The following is a 17,500-nucleotide window of genomic DNA, read 5'->3' as shown; positions in this document are numbered from 1 at the left end:
CCTTATTTCTTCTTTAATGTTTTCTAGTCTTGATTACTGTAGCATGCTCATGTATTCTGTTCCAAATAATGTACTCAGCAAACTGCAGCGCATTCAAGATCAAGCGGCAAAATTAGTTTTGAAAAGGAAAAAAAGTGATCATGTCACACCTTTGTTTTGGACTTTACATTGGCTCCCTGTTAGATTTAGGATTACGTATAAAATTGATGTAATTAATGTGCTATAATCATCTTAATGAAACATCTCCAGCCTGTAGATAGTATGCGCTTGGCTTAGGAGTTCGCAATATTGCCATCCGGAAGTAAAACGGACAGAGATACAAAACTTTGTGTAACCATGATCGTTTATAGTCAGGTTAATACACTTTAGTGAGAATTACTCATAAACGCGGATGGTAAAACCAATAACAAAGACCTGCGTGACGTCAACTTCTAACCATCTATATATCAGTTTTTGATAAATTTTTACACTCCCTCACGCTCTTTAAGATCCAACTCTCAATCAAGTTTATGTTACCTAAAAAGGATCTAAGACCTATGCTGATCGTGCATATATTCATGCTCCTCCAGCTGTCTGGAATTCTTTACCATTCAGTGTTAGGAGTGGGGTTGTGGATTCCCAATCATCTTTTAAAAAGAAATTAAAATCTCATCTTATAAGAAGCTCACTAGATTAAATAAAACATCCTATTTTTTTTGGTAAGATATACATTTGTTACATCGGCCATTATTGTTAAATGTCCTGATATGATTTTTATTCAATAATTCATGTTAACAGCTATTTTTCGTTCCTGTACGCATATGCGTGTGGTGCATGTGTGCGTACTTGTGAGAGTATTTGTGTGTGCGCGTTTGTATAAATGGGTGTGTATACAAAAATGTTTATAATGATGTTTTACAATTGTGTGAGCCTAGAGCTGATTTCAAACGGGATTTGGCTCTATACAAATAAACTTTATTATTATTATTATTATTATTATTATTATTATTATTATTATTATTATTATTATTATTATTATTATTATTATTATTATTATTATTATTATTATTATTATTATTATTATTATTATTATTATTATTATTATTATTATTATTATTATTATTATTATTATTATTTATTATTATTATTATTATTATTATTATTATTATTATTATTATTAGTAGTAGTAGTAGTAGTAGTAGTAGTAGTAGTGTAGTAGTAGTAGTAGTAGTAGTAGTAGTAGTAGTAGTGTAGTAGTAGTAGTAGTAGTAGTAGTAGTAGTAGTAGTAGTAGTAGTAGTAAGTAGTAGTAGTAGTAGTAGTAGTAGTAGTAGTAGTAGTAGTAGTAGTAGTAGTAGTAGTAGTAGTAGTAGTAGTAGTAGTAGTAGTAGTAGTAGTAGTAGTAGTAGTAGTAGTAGTAGTAGTAGTAGTAGTAGTAGTAGTAGTAGTATTCTTATCATCATCATCATTTGTGTCCATTGAAAACACAATTAAAAACAAATTATTTGGATTAAAAATATTAAATAAAAGGATTCCTAAATAAAAACTTCTGGCTTTTATTCTGTACACAAAGATATTGGGAAAAATAAAGAAGAGGGGTTGAGAGTGATTTGTTTATGTAATGAATTGGAAGGTGCGGCAGTGTCGATTCTGCGCTAAATGCAGAAGGGAAAGGCAGGGGATTAAACACGTAGTACGTTTGTGGTTAGCCCTGAATTCCATGGCAGCACCACTTTCAATTAGGCACATCTCAAGAACCGAGTTTCCTCTCTTGTGTTTCTTGACTCTATGCTAACAACAACGGTCCCCACCTCCTTCCTCCATTCTCAGCTATCGATTTTGTAATGTATTGATCGTCGGCGCATTGTTCTTTAATTGAAATTCATGTGTAGATAACTGGATGCAGTGTGCTTTACAATGTAAGATATGAAATAGGTTAAACGCGAACAAAGGATTGTGGTATCAGTAACAGTTCTCAGTTTAGCTGTCACTCAACCATTGGTTGTTTTTACCGACATTAATTTTCTGGCAGCCGATGCCAATTTCTGGCACGGAAGCTGCTTCCCTCCGACTCATTGCACGAGTCGTATAAGTTTTGTTTAGAAAACGATATAATGTCTACAAGAGACAACAGAGATAATAGAAGAAGACCGGAACCAATGTTACCAATGGGCTTCGGAGGTGCTCGAGTTTACGTTGGTGATATTGGTCATCGCATCGGAAGGCATGATTTACAAAGAGAATTTGAACAGTACGGACAAGTTCTTGACGTGTGGATGACACCTCATCATGATGAAAACCGGTTTGTGTGTTAATAATTTGCTTGCCACATTATACTCTCTCTCTCTCTCTCTCTCTCTCTCTCTCTCTCTCTCTCTCTCTCTCTCTCTCTCTCTCTCTCTCTCTCTCTCTCTATCTATCTATCTATCTCTCTCTGCTGCTGCTGGTGTAATTTTGACAGACATGTCTGTCAAAAGTCAAAAGCTATGGACGACTATCCACAGTGTCTGCCAATAAGAAAAGACCAGGCTTTTTATATTATATACAGAGACACATGGCAGACAATTTTTTATGCAAAATGTCAAATAATCGGAAAGAATGTCATTGGTAATTGGTGTTCCAAATCTAAATCAGTTTATTTCAAGTGATATTTAACACAAAAAGAAAGTTAATAATAATAATGCTCAGCTGCCAAATCCAGCCTTTTAAAAAGGTCACCTCTATTCACAGTAGTACTGCGAATAGTGATTTCCTCTATTCACAGTAGTACTGTGAATATGATTTCCTCTATTCGCAGTAGTAGATAGCGTTCGTTTTCGTTATTCTGTAAATAGTAGATATCATTCATTTCAGTCATTTGCAGTACTTGCTTTGTTCGGGTTCATTCTGTATTTGCAGTAGTTGCCTACAAGCCTAGAGCTTTATATTGTATAGAGGATTGGGCGCAAATTATAAATAAACTACATTATTATTATTATTAATATTATTATTTTTTTTTAAAAATTATTATTATTATTATTATTTTGCATTTCGTTGACAATGAAGATGTGTCTGTTGTGTGTAGTGATGGTGGTGGTTGTAATTGTAGTGGTGGTGTTGATGGTGTAGTAGTGGTAGTGATGTTGACGATAAGGATTATGAAAATGATGTAATGGTGGTGGTGGTTGCTGTAGTTTGATAACGATGTGGAGGTAGCTGTGGCAGTGGTAGTAATGATGATGATGTGATTGTGGTTGTAGTAGTGGCGGTGGTAGTGATGATGATGAGGATGATGATGATGATGTAAAGGTGGTGGTGGTTGTTATAGTTTTGATAACGATGTGGAGGTTACTGTTGTAGTAATGATGATGTGGTGGTGGCTTTAGTAGTAGAGGTATTGATGGTAACTTCTATTATTTGCAGGAGCACTGATAAATGAGTCATGAGTGTGTGTGTGTGTGTGTGTGTGTGTGTGTGTGAGAGAGAGAGAGAGAGAGAGAGAGAGAGAGAGAGAGAGAGAGAGAGAGAGAGAGAGAGAGAGAGAGAGATTCCTGGAACCTGTATTAAATATATTTAACTAACTGTAAATAAGCGGGGACGGAACTATTCTCATTTAAGTAATCTGACATATAAGCTGATAGATTTCAAGATGTGAACGAATGATCAAGTCGGAGAGGTGGGGATGGGGAAATTTTCATGGATTGGGTTGGGTTAACAAAAGCAAAACAAAACACGATCTTGTCAAGTTTCAGACTTGAAGGAAAAGTTGAAATGTTCAAAATCTCAATTCTAAGTCACACAAAATGTTTCAATCATCCCTACTTTTCTTTCCTTCTCAAACTAACACACTTTCATTCAACTTCAATCCATTCGACAACACACCATTTTGGACAGAAAATACAGTGTTGTGTTCAGCGAGGGGGCAAAGACTAATTTTCAGATGTAGGAGATTGATTCTACTACTGCGAATAGTGATTATATCATGAAATCACTATTCGCAGTGCTACTGCGAATAAACACTTCGTTTTTAAAAAGCAACTGGCATCAGTGTGATATAAGTTTTTGACACCTTGAACTGAAAACGTCAAACTGGCATTTATGACTTTTTTTTTTTTTTCAACTAGTGAGAAATTTGTTGATCAACAAATCCGTTCATAGTCCATTAAAAGAACCATTAAAAATTTCACTACCTACCTAATTGTTAACTTTATTGATATTCTTTTGTTTCTATAATTTTTGCATTCTAACCACTATCTTGGGGATTTTTATGGTTTGTTTAGTTCGCTGACGAATCCGTAGGCCCCAAAATCAACCTATTATTTTCCTGTCTTCCTTATACAAAATAATACAATTTATTATAACACTTCCACAAAACTAGATCCAACAACATATCCGAACCAGAGATGAAAATAGCTATCAAAACAATGAAACAAAACTGGTAGAAAATTATCTAGCACATATTATGAGTTTAAGTTGCACAGATGTTGGTGAGGATTGACAGTTCAGTGGGTTTGGGCACCTTTCATTTTGCTCCTTTTTGCTGCACTGGTTCGAATCTGCTCCCTTGATTTGTTATTTTTGTTTGTTTTTTGTTTTTAATTTTGTTTTATTAAATTTATTTTTTTCTCTTTTTATTTATTTATTTATTTATTTTTGTCTCTGATTATATTGTTGTTTCCTAATGAGTTTTTCTTTTCCATTTCTTTTTTCTCCTTTTTGCCTCGATTATTATGTTTCTGAGCAAGATGTTTTATATTATTGACACAAACACATTTTTTTTCTCTCTGACCATTTTTATTGCCCCCTGAATTTTTTTGTTTCTTGTTTATTTTTATTTATTTATTTTTAGTTTGCATTTTTGAGATCGGAGTGGGGATGAATATTTTTGCAATATTCTATAGAAAGCAACCAAAAGAGAGGGAGATAAATATATTTTTCTTTTAAGTGGAGAGGGGGAGGGGACATTTATCACTTGCAGGATTCGAACACACAGTGTCAATTTTAACAAGCCTTCTACGAAGACGACTTACCCATTTGGCCACGACATCCACATGAATGTCGATGCATATTGTGTATAAATAGTAACCTACTATCCATTTTAGAATCTACTTCTATGCCCTATTTCAACACTTTTTTTTGTGTTTTCAAATGTGAATCTAGAATATTTTGACTATCCCATTTTCTTCCTTTTTACTTGCACTGATATGACTAAATGTGTCTCAAGACAAAAATAATCCCAAAAATCAGCCTACCTTTACTGGAGATTGAACCTCAGACCTGATTACCAGTCAGACGTGCTACTATTACACCGCAGAGGTTACCTGATAGTTAAGACAGTGCTATAATATTCTTCACAAGGGTATGAGTTCCTGCTGTGAATCCTGTCTTTGCATCATATTAAACAAATATTGAAGATGCAAAGAACAAAATGAAGGCATTTAAGCATTTCTCATGTTTTCGTTCTTCTTACACTGTAGCTCAGTACAACAATATGCAGAGTTTTATCAACTGTTTATGATGTCATGAGTTTGTAAAAATTACTAACTTGAACTGATGTATTCTATTTTATTCCAGACCTAATGATAAGAAGTTTGCCTTTGTTGTTTTTCGCCATCATGAGGATGCTGATATTGCTGTCAGAGAAAGAAATGGAAGGTTGGGATTTTTATGACTTTTACTAATGATAAACTCGAGTCACTTCTTTTAGTAGGCTGTCATATATGACAGCTTATAGCAATATGAGAGAAAGTTGACTTCTAAACCTTTTAAATATTTGATGCATTATAAAATTTATGTCCTTCCTCATAATGTACAGTTTTGTGGGCAGATGATTTTGAATTACCGCAATGGCATTGCACTATACCACATTTAAAGTCTTTTGTCCTCATGAATTTTTGTGTTTTCATTTTAAGTGACTCAAGAATTGTGCTTTGCCCTCTGTCCATCCTCGAAACTTGTTTGGCCTACAAGAAACAAATTTCACCAAATAAATATATATATCGTCATTCATTCATTTACATAAACCTAACAGCAGTCTTAATTTAGTTTGAAATAACTTATGTGTGTGTGTGTGTGTGTGTTCATGGGTTATTTTATTTTCACAGGTTGGTTATCAGACTTATTTATTTACATTTATGACAACAGGTATGATTATCGAATACAACAAAATATTTTAAGTATCATCATTTCTTTATGATTAATATTTGTCTAATGGGAGAAATTTTGTGAATTTTGTGATTTTGTGAATATGTTTCCATTCCTAGGCATGTTTGTGGTCGCAAGGTCCGGGTTGAACATGCTAAACCTCCCAGACCTCAAATGTCAGGTGACAGAAACCACTTTGATCACCGTGATCGTGGTGGGGGTCGAGGTGGTGGAAGATTCGGTGGCTTTGGAAATGGAGGAGGTTATGGCAGGGGAGGCCGGGGAGGAGGATTTTACCGTGGTGGTGGCAGAGGAGGAAGAGGAAACTACTACAACAACAATATGGGCCCTCGGTATCAACCTCCCTCTCCTAGAGGGAACAGATACAGGTCCAGGTCAAACTCTCCAAAAGGCAGAGATAGAAATTACCGCAGGTAAGACATTTTTACGACCTACAAATTATATTTGCACAATGTGACAAATTTATTATTTATCTAATAAGTAAACGAAATGGGTATAAGATTAACTCACTCAACTCTAACACCAACTATCTAAGAATGTACAAACCTTTAGTCACGACTAACACCAATACTATTGGAATTGACTTTTCCATTGAAATAATTGAAAAACATTTCAATCAAAATTGACAAACTACGATTCTAAAGAAAGGTGAACCAATCATTTTTCATAAACAGACTATACTTAAAATTTTTGTATGGTAGCAGTAGTTGAATAAAACAATATACAAGCCCATTTTCTTGTAGATTGAACACTCAAGTGTATTATTAAAAAAAATTTAATTTAGAAAAATACCGAAAATGTTCAGGGTGAACGACCAACACAGAGGTAGAATGCTAGAGTTGAGTGGGTTAATGTTAGTGATATGTGAGTTAATCCAGATATATTTTTGTATTTGTTTTTTAGGTTTGATGTGAATGATAATTTTGGAGGAAAAGCTCTAGGTTAAATATGTTTTTTATACTTCACTTAAAAACGAGGAACTAGTTAGGTTAATGATATATGCTTTCATTAATGGAGCTACTCAGGAATATGGCATTGAATAGAATGGTAATGGGATGGGTTCTCCATTTTTTCTGCCATTTGGACAAGGTATTTACTCCTATCCACTCACTGTATTCAGGTGTAAAAAATGTACTGGCCTGTAAAAGTACTGTTTGTGTAGAAAAGGAAATATTATAATAGTGACTTACAGGGATGTTGTTGTTCACTTGAGACCCCCTGAAAAGTAATTAGCTCATTTGCTGGATATTGTGCTCAGATTGTTTTTAATCAAATAAAAGGAGAATTAACTCCCTTTGGAAACTTTTTAAAAAAAATTTTTTAACAACACCACCAAAACAATCAATACAGAAACAAGTAATGAAGAATTTGACACGTTTTAAAAACATTTTAAAGTAAAATGATGAAATTTGATAGTGTCAGTGAAAATTCTGCATGTAAAAACTATATTTTTTAAACTTTAGTTCAGACAAAAAATAATATCAAATATTTGTTATTCCACGCTTTGTCATATGTTTTGATGACTTCTTGTTTTTGAACATCAGAAGAAAAAATACTATGTCCAAACTACAAAATAAAATATTTACATGAAATTAGCGGTTACATCAAAGTACAGTCACGTAGTTCTCAAAGTGCTTCAAAACAAAGGCCACGATTGTTATTTTCGCACTGTCTGATTTATGTCACAGATTGGGAAGACACTAATAATTATAATTGAAAAATAGAAAGCACAGATCTATTAAGGGTCGTCATTGAGATTGAAAGGTCTTGCTAGTAAATGATCTGGGTCAATGTACTGGTAGTCAAAAGAGTAGGATAGTCATGAATTATTTTGTCCTACAGTATTTGCTTCTCATTCATTTGCATTTCATTGATATGTCTCTATTTTATTTGTTTATTCTCTTTAATTTAATTTTTTCACTGTTGTTTATTATTGTTTTTGCTGTGCTTTTTGTGTAATTTTATGTTAATTGAGTTTTTAAACCTCAAGTTAATTGGTTTTTCTTTTCTTTTTTTTTTTTTTTTTTTTTTTTTTTTTTTTTTTTTCTTTTAATTCTCAAAATTTTTAATTTTTAAAAACAGTTATTCCACTCTTTTATTTTACCTTTAAAAGATTATTTCTCAGTGAATAGGGAAAGCCGTTTCAAAATGGATATGTCCTTCGTCGTTAAAATTATCAAACTTTTCATAAACTTCAAATATCTTTAATATGCTTTTTTAAAGTTACTATTCTTTTGTTTTTTAAATTTGTATTTATTTTTATTATTTAATTTATTAATTATTTATTTCTATTATTTATTGTGTATGTTTGTTAATTAAGATTCGTTCTTTCTCTACTGCTCAGTATTTTTCTTATGTCTTTCAAAGATTGTGTACATGTATTTCTTTGATCAATTTCTTAATTTCGTCTACACCTTTCATGCAATGATTTAGGGTTGATTTGGAGAAACAGAAGACAATAAATTGTACACAAACCATACGCTTATGCTTCCACCTTTGCCCAATTTTTCTTCAGTGTTGACAATCAAATGTCAAAGTGGACTTTAAACACTTAAAAAAAAAATATATATATATTTTCTCACGTTATGCTCACAAGGAGAAACAAATTAGAATTCTGCCATTCTTTATTGGTGTTTGGTTGTATGCTTTTATGGCTTTAAAAACAAAAAATCATGATTTCCTTTCTTTTGAATATATAGAAATAGAATATAACACTCACACACAATAAGTATTTGATTATTTTCATTACATATTTTCATTATAAGTATTTTGTCAATCTACATTTCTTTCTAGGCAAATTTACACTTTTCTAGTTTTATGAAAGTAAATTTTAGACTGAGAAAAAGAATTGAACAGCGACATTTTATCTTCCACTTTATTATTTAAAAAATCAGGGTTACAAATTTTAAGTTGGATAAAGTTCCACATTTTTAGAGGATCTCTATTTGTCTAATGTTTTTATTGCTCTGTTGAAACATGGACGATCTGATCTTGTTCCTTGTATTATGCAAAAGATTTTATATTTTGGAATTTGTTTTTAGTTTTTAAATCACTAAAATTTCGTCATTATCAGGTGTATTGTCTTCTGTTTCTTTTTAAAAAATAATTAAATATCTTAGTTTTTACTCCTCAACATTTATTCTCATGTATAACGTTGTCCAGTTCATGTTCTCAATGCTGATTGTTTCTATCACATATTCTTTAAAATCTTGCCTTCACAAAGAGTTCATTTTCTATGATATCCAATGATCTGTGGCACAAAATATGACTGAAATTAATACATGTTTGTGTTATGAAAAGAATGAGAACTTAGAATTAATGATTTTGTTTGGGAGGGAAGAATCTCAAAGACATCCATTGTTCTGTATTAATTGATCCATATATTTGATTTTGTTGTCCCTGTCATACAAAGGGGGCCTCCATAGGCCATGTTGTACCTTCCCATACAACTGAGGATGCACCAGTCAAGTTCATAGCCACTCCTCTTCCTCTTAACACGGTGATGATACTTCCGACATTCGTTTATACTTGATGCAAGAATTTGTTTCCTGGCGGCATTGGTCTCCTACATTACTTCTACTTGGTGTGCAAGCTGTGAGCGATGGCTACTGATTTCGTTTACCCCGTTTGGCCTGTTGTTGTTTATAGGTCACCTATTAGCGGGTTCAATGGACATGCCACCCTGCGAGATGATTTGTTGGACATCTAAAGATGAGACCATGAATGTCATGATCTGATCCAGAATCGTTTTATCTAGTCGGTGAAAGTGCAATGCTGAGGATCATCTTATTGCTGTGTCGTTCCGTGTCATCTACAGTTAGCAAGTTGGTGTCGCAAAAAACACAGAAAGTTGGTTGATCATTGCTTCTTCCAGCATTAAAGCAGATCAGGTTTCCTGCCTCGAGTTGCGTTATACTTATGCCAAAGCTAAAATACTCAGTCGTTCATAATGTGAATCGTTTGCTGTTACTGCTGCTGTTATACATTGGACGAATAGAGGAGAAAGTCTGGTAAATCAAAATTCATAACATGTATCCAAACTCTACATCCTCTCACCACTGGGTTTGTGAAGGTGAAAGCTTTTTAAGCTCATTATATTTTTCTATTCTTAATGTCTTTGTTGTGTAAATTTCAGTCAATATAATGTCTTACTCCACTAACTTTTTAAGTGCTGAAATTTTCAAATAAAAACTTGATAACTTAACAAAGGAAATTTTATATGTTGATTGATTTTTTTTTTTTTCACTTTAGCGCAGAGTGTTTTTAGAAATTTTATTTTAAAGATAAATCATTTATTTTTTTTTTTAAAGATGTAATTTATCATCCTATAGTTCTAATATCTCCTTTCCATTTTAAAGGCTTTCTTTTTTTACTGTAAAGTACTGAATGTTATGTATGTACTTTTATTTAATTTTTTTCCAATTCATCATATTTGTTACATTAATTTAGGTCTCCTCCTAGAAGTCCTCCAAGAAACAGGGGAGAATCACCGTATGATGGGAACCGCTACCAGGAAAGAAATAGGTGAGGAGTTTAAAATATAATTGTCAAAATTTTATAAAACTGATTAATTCTTATGAGCAGTAGATCTAAGATCCTGATGGGTTTTTTTGCCTATCAACTGAACAGAAACATTTAAGACTCATTCTTCACAATTGTTGCCAACTCTATCTGAAATCACTTTGAAAATTCACAACCACTCAGGGCTCATATGTGCAAACTCGCATATGACAGAAAACACCACACAGTGCAACACGCATTGGATAATTTCATGGGTTAAACTAACAAGGACAGAATTCCCAAATTATTTCCTTCATTGTCTTAGCAAATTTTTCACGACATCCACGAACGGTTTCAACTAACTAAACTGTGACTTGGGGCCAACACACTGGCAACTAAGATAGAGAGAGAGAGTGCAGAGCAAGTTGCGTTGTGTCGTAGCCTTCGTGAACATATAGCCACAATATGCTGACACACTAATGAAGGAATTGCATTGTGACCCCTGGCAACACCATGCTTATTTTTCAATCGCCTGTGACAAGCACTGGATAACCATTCAGGCTATAGTTTTATGAAGGGTGTGTAGATAAGTCCCTTACCCACTCTGTTCTTATCGCTTCCCCCACATTCTACCATGTTGTCCCTTGTGCCGTGTTGTATTGTGTGGTGGTGTGTGTTTTGTTTGTATAAGCGAGTATCTCATGAATGAATGATTTTTGCCAACAAAAATGCATGAAAAGCTAGAGACCAGGATGCGCAGGCCTTGAGATCATATACTTATACAGAAGGCTACATCACAGTTTGTGTCTCTTGTCTTACAGCCATGTTCACGCATTCGCCGAAACACAGAATCAAAGAACTGTTCCAGCTGTCCCATGTAGTTAATCGAATGTTTGTTGCACTGTGTATTACAAATATTTTGCATAGTAGATTCCACACTTTCACTCACACACCCACCCCACTTCGCCAATGTCTTCGCACAATCCATAGTGTACAGTGACTGTTGATCATTTTTTGGGGCTATAATATAATATTGTACCATAACTGAGTAGCTGACTTTCAAAACATACTATGTCCTATTTTCATCATTCAAAGAAAACCGCAATTTTTCGTCATTTTGTTTTTTGACTTAAGTTGGAAAATACTCGTCTTTGTGTGCCTCATAAAACAAAACCTTGAGTGCTATGAATGGAGAAATTACATTTTTAGCTAATGAACTAGGTATTGTACATAATCTTATCCAATTATTCATAGTCATAGAATTCCTTCAGTCATCAAAATGAAGGTGAGTGGCAACAATATATTTGAATAAATTCCAATTCTTTACCTTGTTGTGTTATGACTATAGATATAGAATACAAATGACACGGTGTGCATGATTTTATCTATTGAATGCTATTCTTTGGCATAACTATACATTGTCCAGGTAAGAGCGAGGCCATTATAAGTAAGGAAAGAAGCAATTTATCACACAGACACAACTTTTTAGCCCCAAACTATCTTGACTTTAAGAGGAATTAATGATCTTCAGTTTTTCATACAAAAGAGACGTTCATTGAACATCCCCTTGTTATAAATATTGTGATGACCTAGGTATTGAAATTTCACATTAATACAGTTTTGGAGAGATAGGTAACAAATGAAGTCAAAATATACAGAAAGTATAGAAAAACAAGGACATGAGAGTAAATATAAGAAAATTCAAATCATGATAGAGATGTTGATGCTGAATTATTTCTTACACTGTACATACACCTAAATTCTAAATACTCATAAATGAATATTAGAATACACACACACATACACACACACACACGTCTATAAACATAATGCAAATCTCTGCAGTAAATAGTAAAATCAAATAGTGAGTGGAGCAGGCTTTCATGTTAATAGCAATGAGTGAAAAGAGTAGAGTAGAAGACTATAGAGAACAACAAATTTCAAAGTGAAAAAAACAAAAAACAAAAATAACCCAACAAGATTTCGATTTTAGGCATGAAAATGATAAGAATAAAGGTAATAAAAGTAGAATATAACTATTTGAAATCATCCAAAGGAATGGACAGATTAGAAACTTTTTCTGCCTTTCGAAAAACTATTTCTGCTATTATTTTGGTGCTAGACTCTCAGACTTGGAATTGTTTTTCTCAGAACTGATAGAAACTAAACTTTTCTGCAGATTTTTAAAATAGATTTAAAATGTTCAATTACCATGACTGAGATCAACTAAATCATACAAGTTTAGAGAGGTTCATGTTTTTTTGAAACTTTGCCAAGTTGTGTGACCACTGGCTGCTATGTAAAACTGAGAAACAAACAAAAAAAGATACCATTTCATTTGATATAATTAGATCAGGTTATCAGATTATTTCTTGTTGCTAAAACCGTAAATTGAATCTGAAAACAAACAAGCAATAGAAATAGGTCTAAATATTACATTTTGAAATTGAATGTAATATGATAGGTGATAGAGCAATCATTATATATATATAATATATATATATATATATATATATATATATATATATATATATATATATATATATATATATATATATATATATATATATATAGTTATGTGCTAAACTAATGAGTAGCTAAGACCCAAGAGCTAACTTAATAACACAACATTAGCACAGTCCTTCTTTTGCTTTGTTTATGATTTACTTTCGCTTTGGTTTCATGGCAAATAGATAAGTATTCTTGTATTCATTTGTGTTTGTACAGGGTTTTTTTTTTTGTTTTGTTTGTTTTTTATTTTTTATTTTTGGTTTTTATATTTAAAAGATTCATTGAAAAGTGTTGCCAGCAGTCAAAACAGAAAAAAAAGCAGTAAATAAAATTTTTTTAAACTGGAGAATTAGCCATATGTGTTGGTCTTTGCTAGCTCTGTGGTTTATGTTTACAGCCATATAAATAATTGGTAAAAACAGCACCTTGACTTGCCACAAAATCAAATTTGATTCAAATTGTTATGGTTTTTAACAATCCTGTCTAGATATTTACTTTTGTTGTTAGTTGACTTAGAATCAAATGCTAGTTCAATATCATTATCAAAACAAACTGGAAATAAAGTTTGAAAAAAACTACTGGTGCTGGAGGCAAATTTAAGTTTTTTTTAATTTTCGCATTTTTAAAGCTCTTAGTTTTTGTTACACCAGTAAAAATGTAGATAACTTGAGGTGATGAGTGTGTTCAATTGAGACTTTTGTTATTTCATTTTCAGAGGAACAGGCTATAATGACTACTCCCCTGACCGGCGAATGAAACGTCAATCGTCCTACTCCCCAGAAGACAGATCCAGGTTACTGTTATTCTTTCTTTCTTTTTCCCCATTTCTCAGTGTGGAGTAGACACTTCTATCAATAATGATGAGAAATAAAGAAAATAAATCCAAATGAAAATATAGAATAATATCATGGTGTTTTGTTACCAAATTTGTACATCACTCTCTACCTGGCTGAAAGAGAAAGGATTGCAATCAAATGCACTAGCGCTGAGTTATCTGCTCTAGCCACTTTTTAAAAAGTGTCAGAACAAGTCTAACTTTCCAAAACTCCCACAAAATAACAATGCACTCTTCTTTTCAGACTTGACTACTGGATTAAGTTGGCATCAAATAAAAAACCTCTCAAGAGCATTTGCTTTCCAAACTTTCTCTCGCACAGCCATGTGGATGACGACATACGAGTTGGGCCCTGGGTTTGGCTCACAGAATCAATGATATTTTTCCTTTCTATTTTCATTGGGCACCTTTTAGTTCTCATCATTTCTCTGTTACATCTTGTATTTACTCGTATCATGGAGTTATAATGATAAGGCAAGTTAGTCCATGTATTTTTATATCTTTTTTTATCAACTTTTTTCATAAATACATTAATAATGACAAGACATGGCGATTTTGGTAATAAATATACTTGGCATCAGATAAAACTCAACGATTTTTAATTATAGTTAGGCCCCTCTATCAAATTTAAGCATTGCCTGAATGAAATAATAGTACAGATTAATTATTACAGCTGTTTCCAGGATTATGAGGTAGACTACCCTAATATGTAATGGGTTGGGCAACATTTAGATTTTAGCTGATTATTTTTTATCTCTTATTTAAGTTCTAGATACCTGAATGGGGCAACTCTCACCGGTTTTGTAGAAGTGTCAGATATGAGTGCTTTCAAATTTTCCAGAATTTCCTAACAACTACAGGGAGACGGAATTACATACCTGCCTATTATTACGGACCGTCCGTAATTGTTATGGAAGTGTAAGGACAATTACAGAATTACGGAATAGAAGAACTACTACTGATACAAATGGTTGCAACATTAAATTAAAAAATAATTATTTATTTTTTTTCATTATTTACCGCATGCTACAATAAAAAATACCAATGCCTCGTTGGCTGGCGACCCGACACGGAAACTTTACCCTCATCGGTAGACACAGTGCAGTGTCGAAAGTAGGTCATCAATAAGCATATTATTATCGCTGGGGTCATTGGCAATAGTAGGCCTATATAACATGGTAAATTTATTTTACATATAAAATCATTATTTTTGTTTGCTTTAGTATTACTGACTTTGATCATTAATTACTGATGAATTTTGTATTTCTTACTGAATTTGAAATTTTCAAGTAGACAGGTATGGAATTACAGGCATCTGCTACAATTTATCAAATTGTTAGGCTATGTCTATGTTTGGTTCAATCCGTTTCATCCTCCATATTAACCAAATGAGAACATCAAATCTTTTGATTCTTCAATTCACAAATTTTCTGTACCAATTTTTGAATTGTATTAATCTGAAATATTCTTTATCCATCCATATCTACTATTGTGTGAAATCATGTCCTAGTGTAATTTTTATATTTTGTATTGTTTTGTTTTTTTAACCTCCATACACAGAAAGCAAACACTAAAGAAAATGTCAAGGCAAGCCAGTCATTCGTCCATATCTCCATCACCCCCACCACAGAGACAACAGCAACAAGTACATACAAATGACAATGACAGTTTTGTCTCTAGAAGCAGAAGTAGGAGCCATTCACCTCTTAGCAAAAAATCCAAGAAGAAAAAGAAGAAACGCACCAGAAGTCCAAACCCAAGTCCGAGTGTATCCGCAAGCTCTCGGTCTTCTTCACCTTCTAATTCTGATCTACGGAGGCGGTCACCAGGACAGTCAATGTCTCAACAAGAAAGAGAAAATAAGCAACAGTATTATAGTTCTGAAGATGAGGGGGAATATAATGAGAGGCCTCTCAAGTCTCATAAGAGCAAGAAAACCAAAAGTAAGAAGAAGAAAAGAGACATGGAGAGTGGAGAAGAATACAGTAGTGAAGGTAGATATTAATATTGACTAAGGGCCAAATTTATTTTTTTATACCTGACTACACTCTGGGTGGATATTATCACATGGAGGACTTGGGTCTGTTTTATTAGTATGCTAATGCTGATTTTAGAGAAATCATTTTTTTTAAATGGTTGATGCGTTATTGTGAAAATCATAATTGTATATATTGAAGTACAGTGGAGCTTGTCTATTATAATCAATGGAGGTAATTCCAATATGTAAGTGAGATTATTTTTTTTCTCGGATAATTCTCCTAATACTATGTACGAAGAAAGAAAACAACCTATTCCGTCTCATTTTGTAGAATCAAAATAAAAAATACAATATACAGACTAGTTGCATGATTGTTTGATACAGTTGTTAGTTATATAAATGAACATATCATTACCTAATATCCTCTTGGGTGACACAATGCCTTATAATCGCATATTGGGTAACAACTTACCAGGTTATTAGCCAGAGTGGGTTATTGAGCAAAGGCTTGAAGAAGCAAGATAATAGGTGTTTGTAATAGTGAAAATGATGTTTCATGAGAGTAATCTGTTATTACGCAAAGTGGGCGATTACAAGGTGGGTTATAAAACCTTGACCATTGTAATATATTTGCACGTTATAATTGAACATTTAATCTCAATGCACAGGAAGCTTTTATAAAGGCTATATTGTCATTTAAAGTGTCTGAAAGGTCAATCACTCTGATATCCATGCAATTAATGGTGCTAATAAAAGCTTTTATAATCAGGTCATAATGTCAATGAGGCACCTCTATTTTTTTTTTTAAGTATCTCATTTTATTCTAATCCCCCAACAATTCCACCTCATCAGTGCTTTGGTCTTTCCACCCTTTACTATGAATACTTGTATTGTGCATTATGTCAGACTTACTTTAACACTTACGTTACACATTTTATTATTCAGCAGACCTGTTACATTGCTGCTGACATTTAAGGAAATGTCATAACTGACTTCAAGAGAGATTTAGTTGTCAACTGATAACTATATTTGTTGTTTTGGGGAGGTTTTCATCTCTAGAGAACTATTCACTGATGTAAATTTTGGATATACTTGTGTTCCAATTTGAGAGCTTTGCCTTTAAAAGAAGGAATAAGTAAAGGATTGAGCTCCTTTACCTCAGAGAAGAAAGAGTGTGTCAAAATGGTGCTAGTAGCCTCAAGGAATTTGGACACAAGCTTTGAGGCCTTTTTTTTTTTTTTTTTTGCCTTTCGTAAGTTTCCAGTCTTTAAATCTCCTTTCTGAACTTTGACACTTGGTTGGTTTTTGTTTTTTGTTTTTTTTTCGACCAGTGTCGTAAATGAAATTATATAGAACTTTTTTTCACATGTGCAATTGTTATCTTGGTGCTTATGCTTACAGAAAAAAGAAAAGAATCAAAAGATAAAAAGATTTAGACAATTTGTCCCTTGATGGAATCATGAAATCCAAATTATCCAAATACTTTCTTATTTTGTGACCTTTGTATTAGTCATTTACTTGTAAAAGAAAAGCCACAAGAATTTCTCCATGTGT

General features: G+C 32.9%; 1 protein-coding gene across 1 annotated transcript in view; it reads left to right on the top strand.

The window, feature by feature from the left end:
* The first annotated feature begins 1,585 nt into the window (after positions 1 to 1,585).
* LOC144972651 (uncharacterized) overlaps positions 1,586 to 17,500 on the top strand; it is a 16,719-nt gene continuing 804 nt past the window's right edge. Inside the window, exons 1-6 of the mRNA XM_078914128.1 lie at positions 1,586 to 2,280; positions 5,532 to 5,612; positions 6,221 to 6,535; positions 10,572 to 10,646; positions 13,849 to 13,926; positions 15,529 to 17,500. The exon at positions 15,529 to 17,500 is cut by the window's right edge and continues 804 nt beyond it. Of these exons, the coding sequence (XP_078770254.1) occupies positions 2,093 to 2,280; positions 5,532 to 5,612; positions 6,221 to 6,535; positions 10,572 to 10,646; positions 13,849 to 13,926; positions 15,529 to 15,973 (1,182 nt within the window). The 5' untranslated portion in view covers positions 1,586 to 2,092 and the 3' untranslated portion in view covers positions 15,974 to 17,500. The remainder of the gene's footprint in view (positions 2,281 to 5,531; positions 5,613 to 6,220; positions 6,536 to 10,571; positions 10,647 to 13,848; positions 13,927 to 15,528) is intronic.

The sequence above is a fragment of the Berghia stephanieae genome, chromosome 5 (assembly GCF_034508935.2).
Source record: "Berghia stephanieae isolate SIO BIC M18660-M18661 chromosome 5, UCSD_Bste_1.3, whole genome shotgun sequence".
Lineage (NCBI taxonomy): Eukaryota > Metazoa > Mollusca > Gastropoda > Nudibranchia > Aeolidiidae > Berghia > Berghia stephanieae.
The sequence above is the reverse complement of the archived record's forward strand: the minus strand, read 5'-3'. Positions and strand labels throughout refer to the sequence as shown.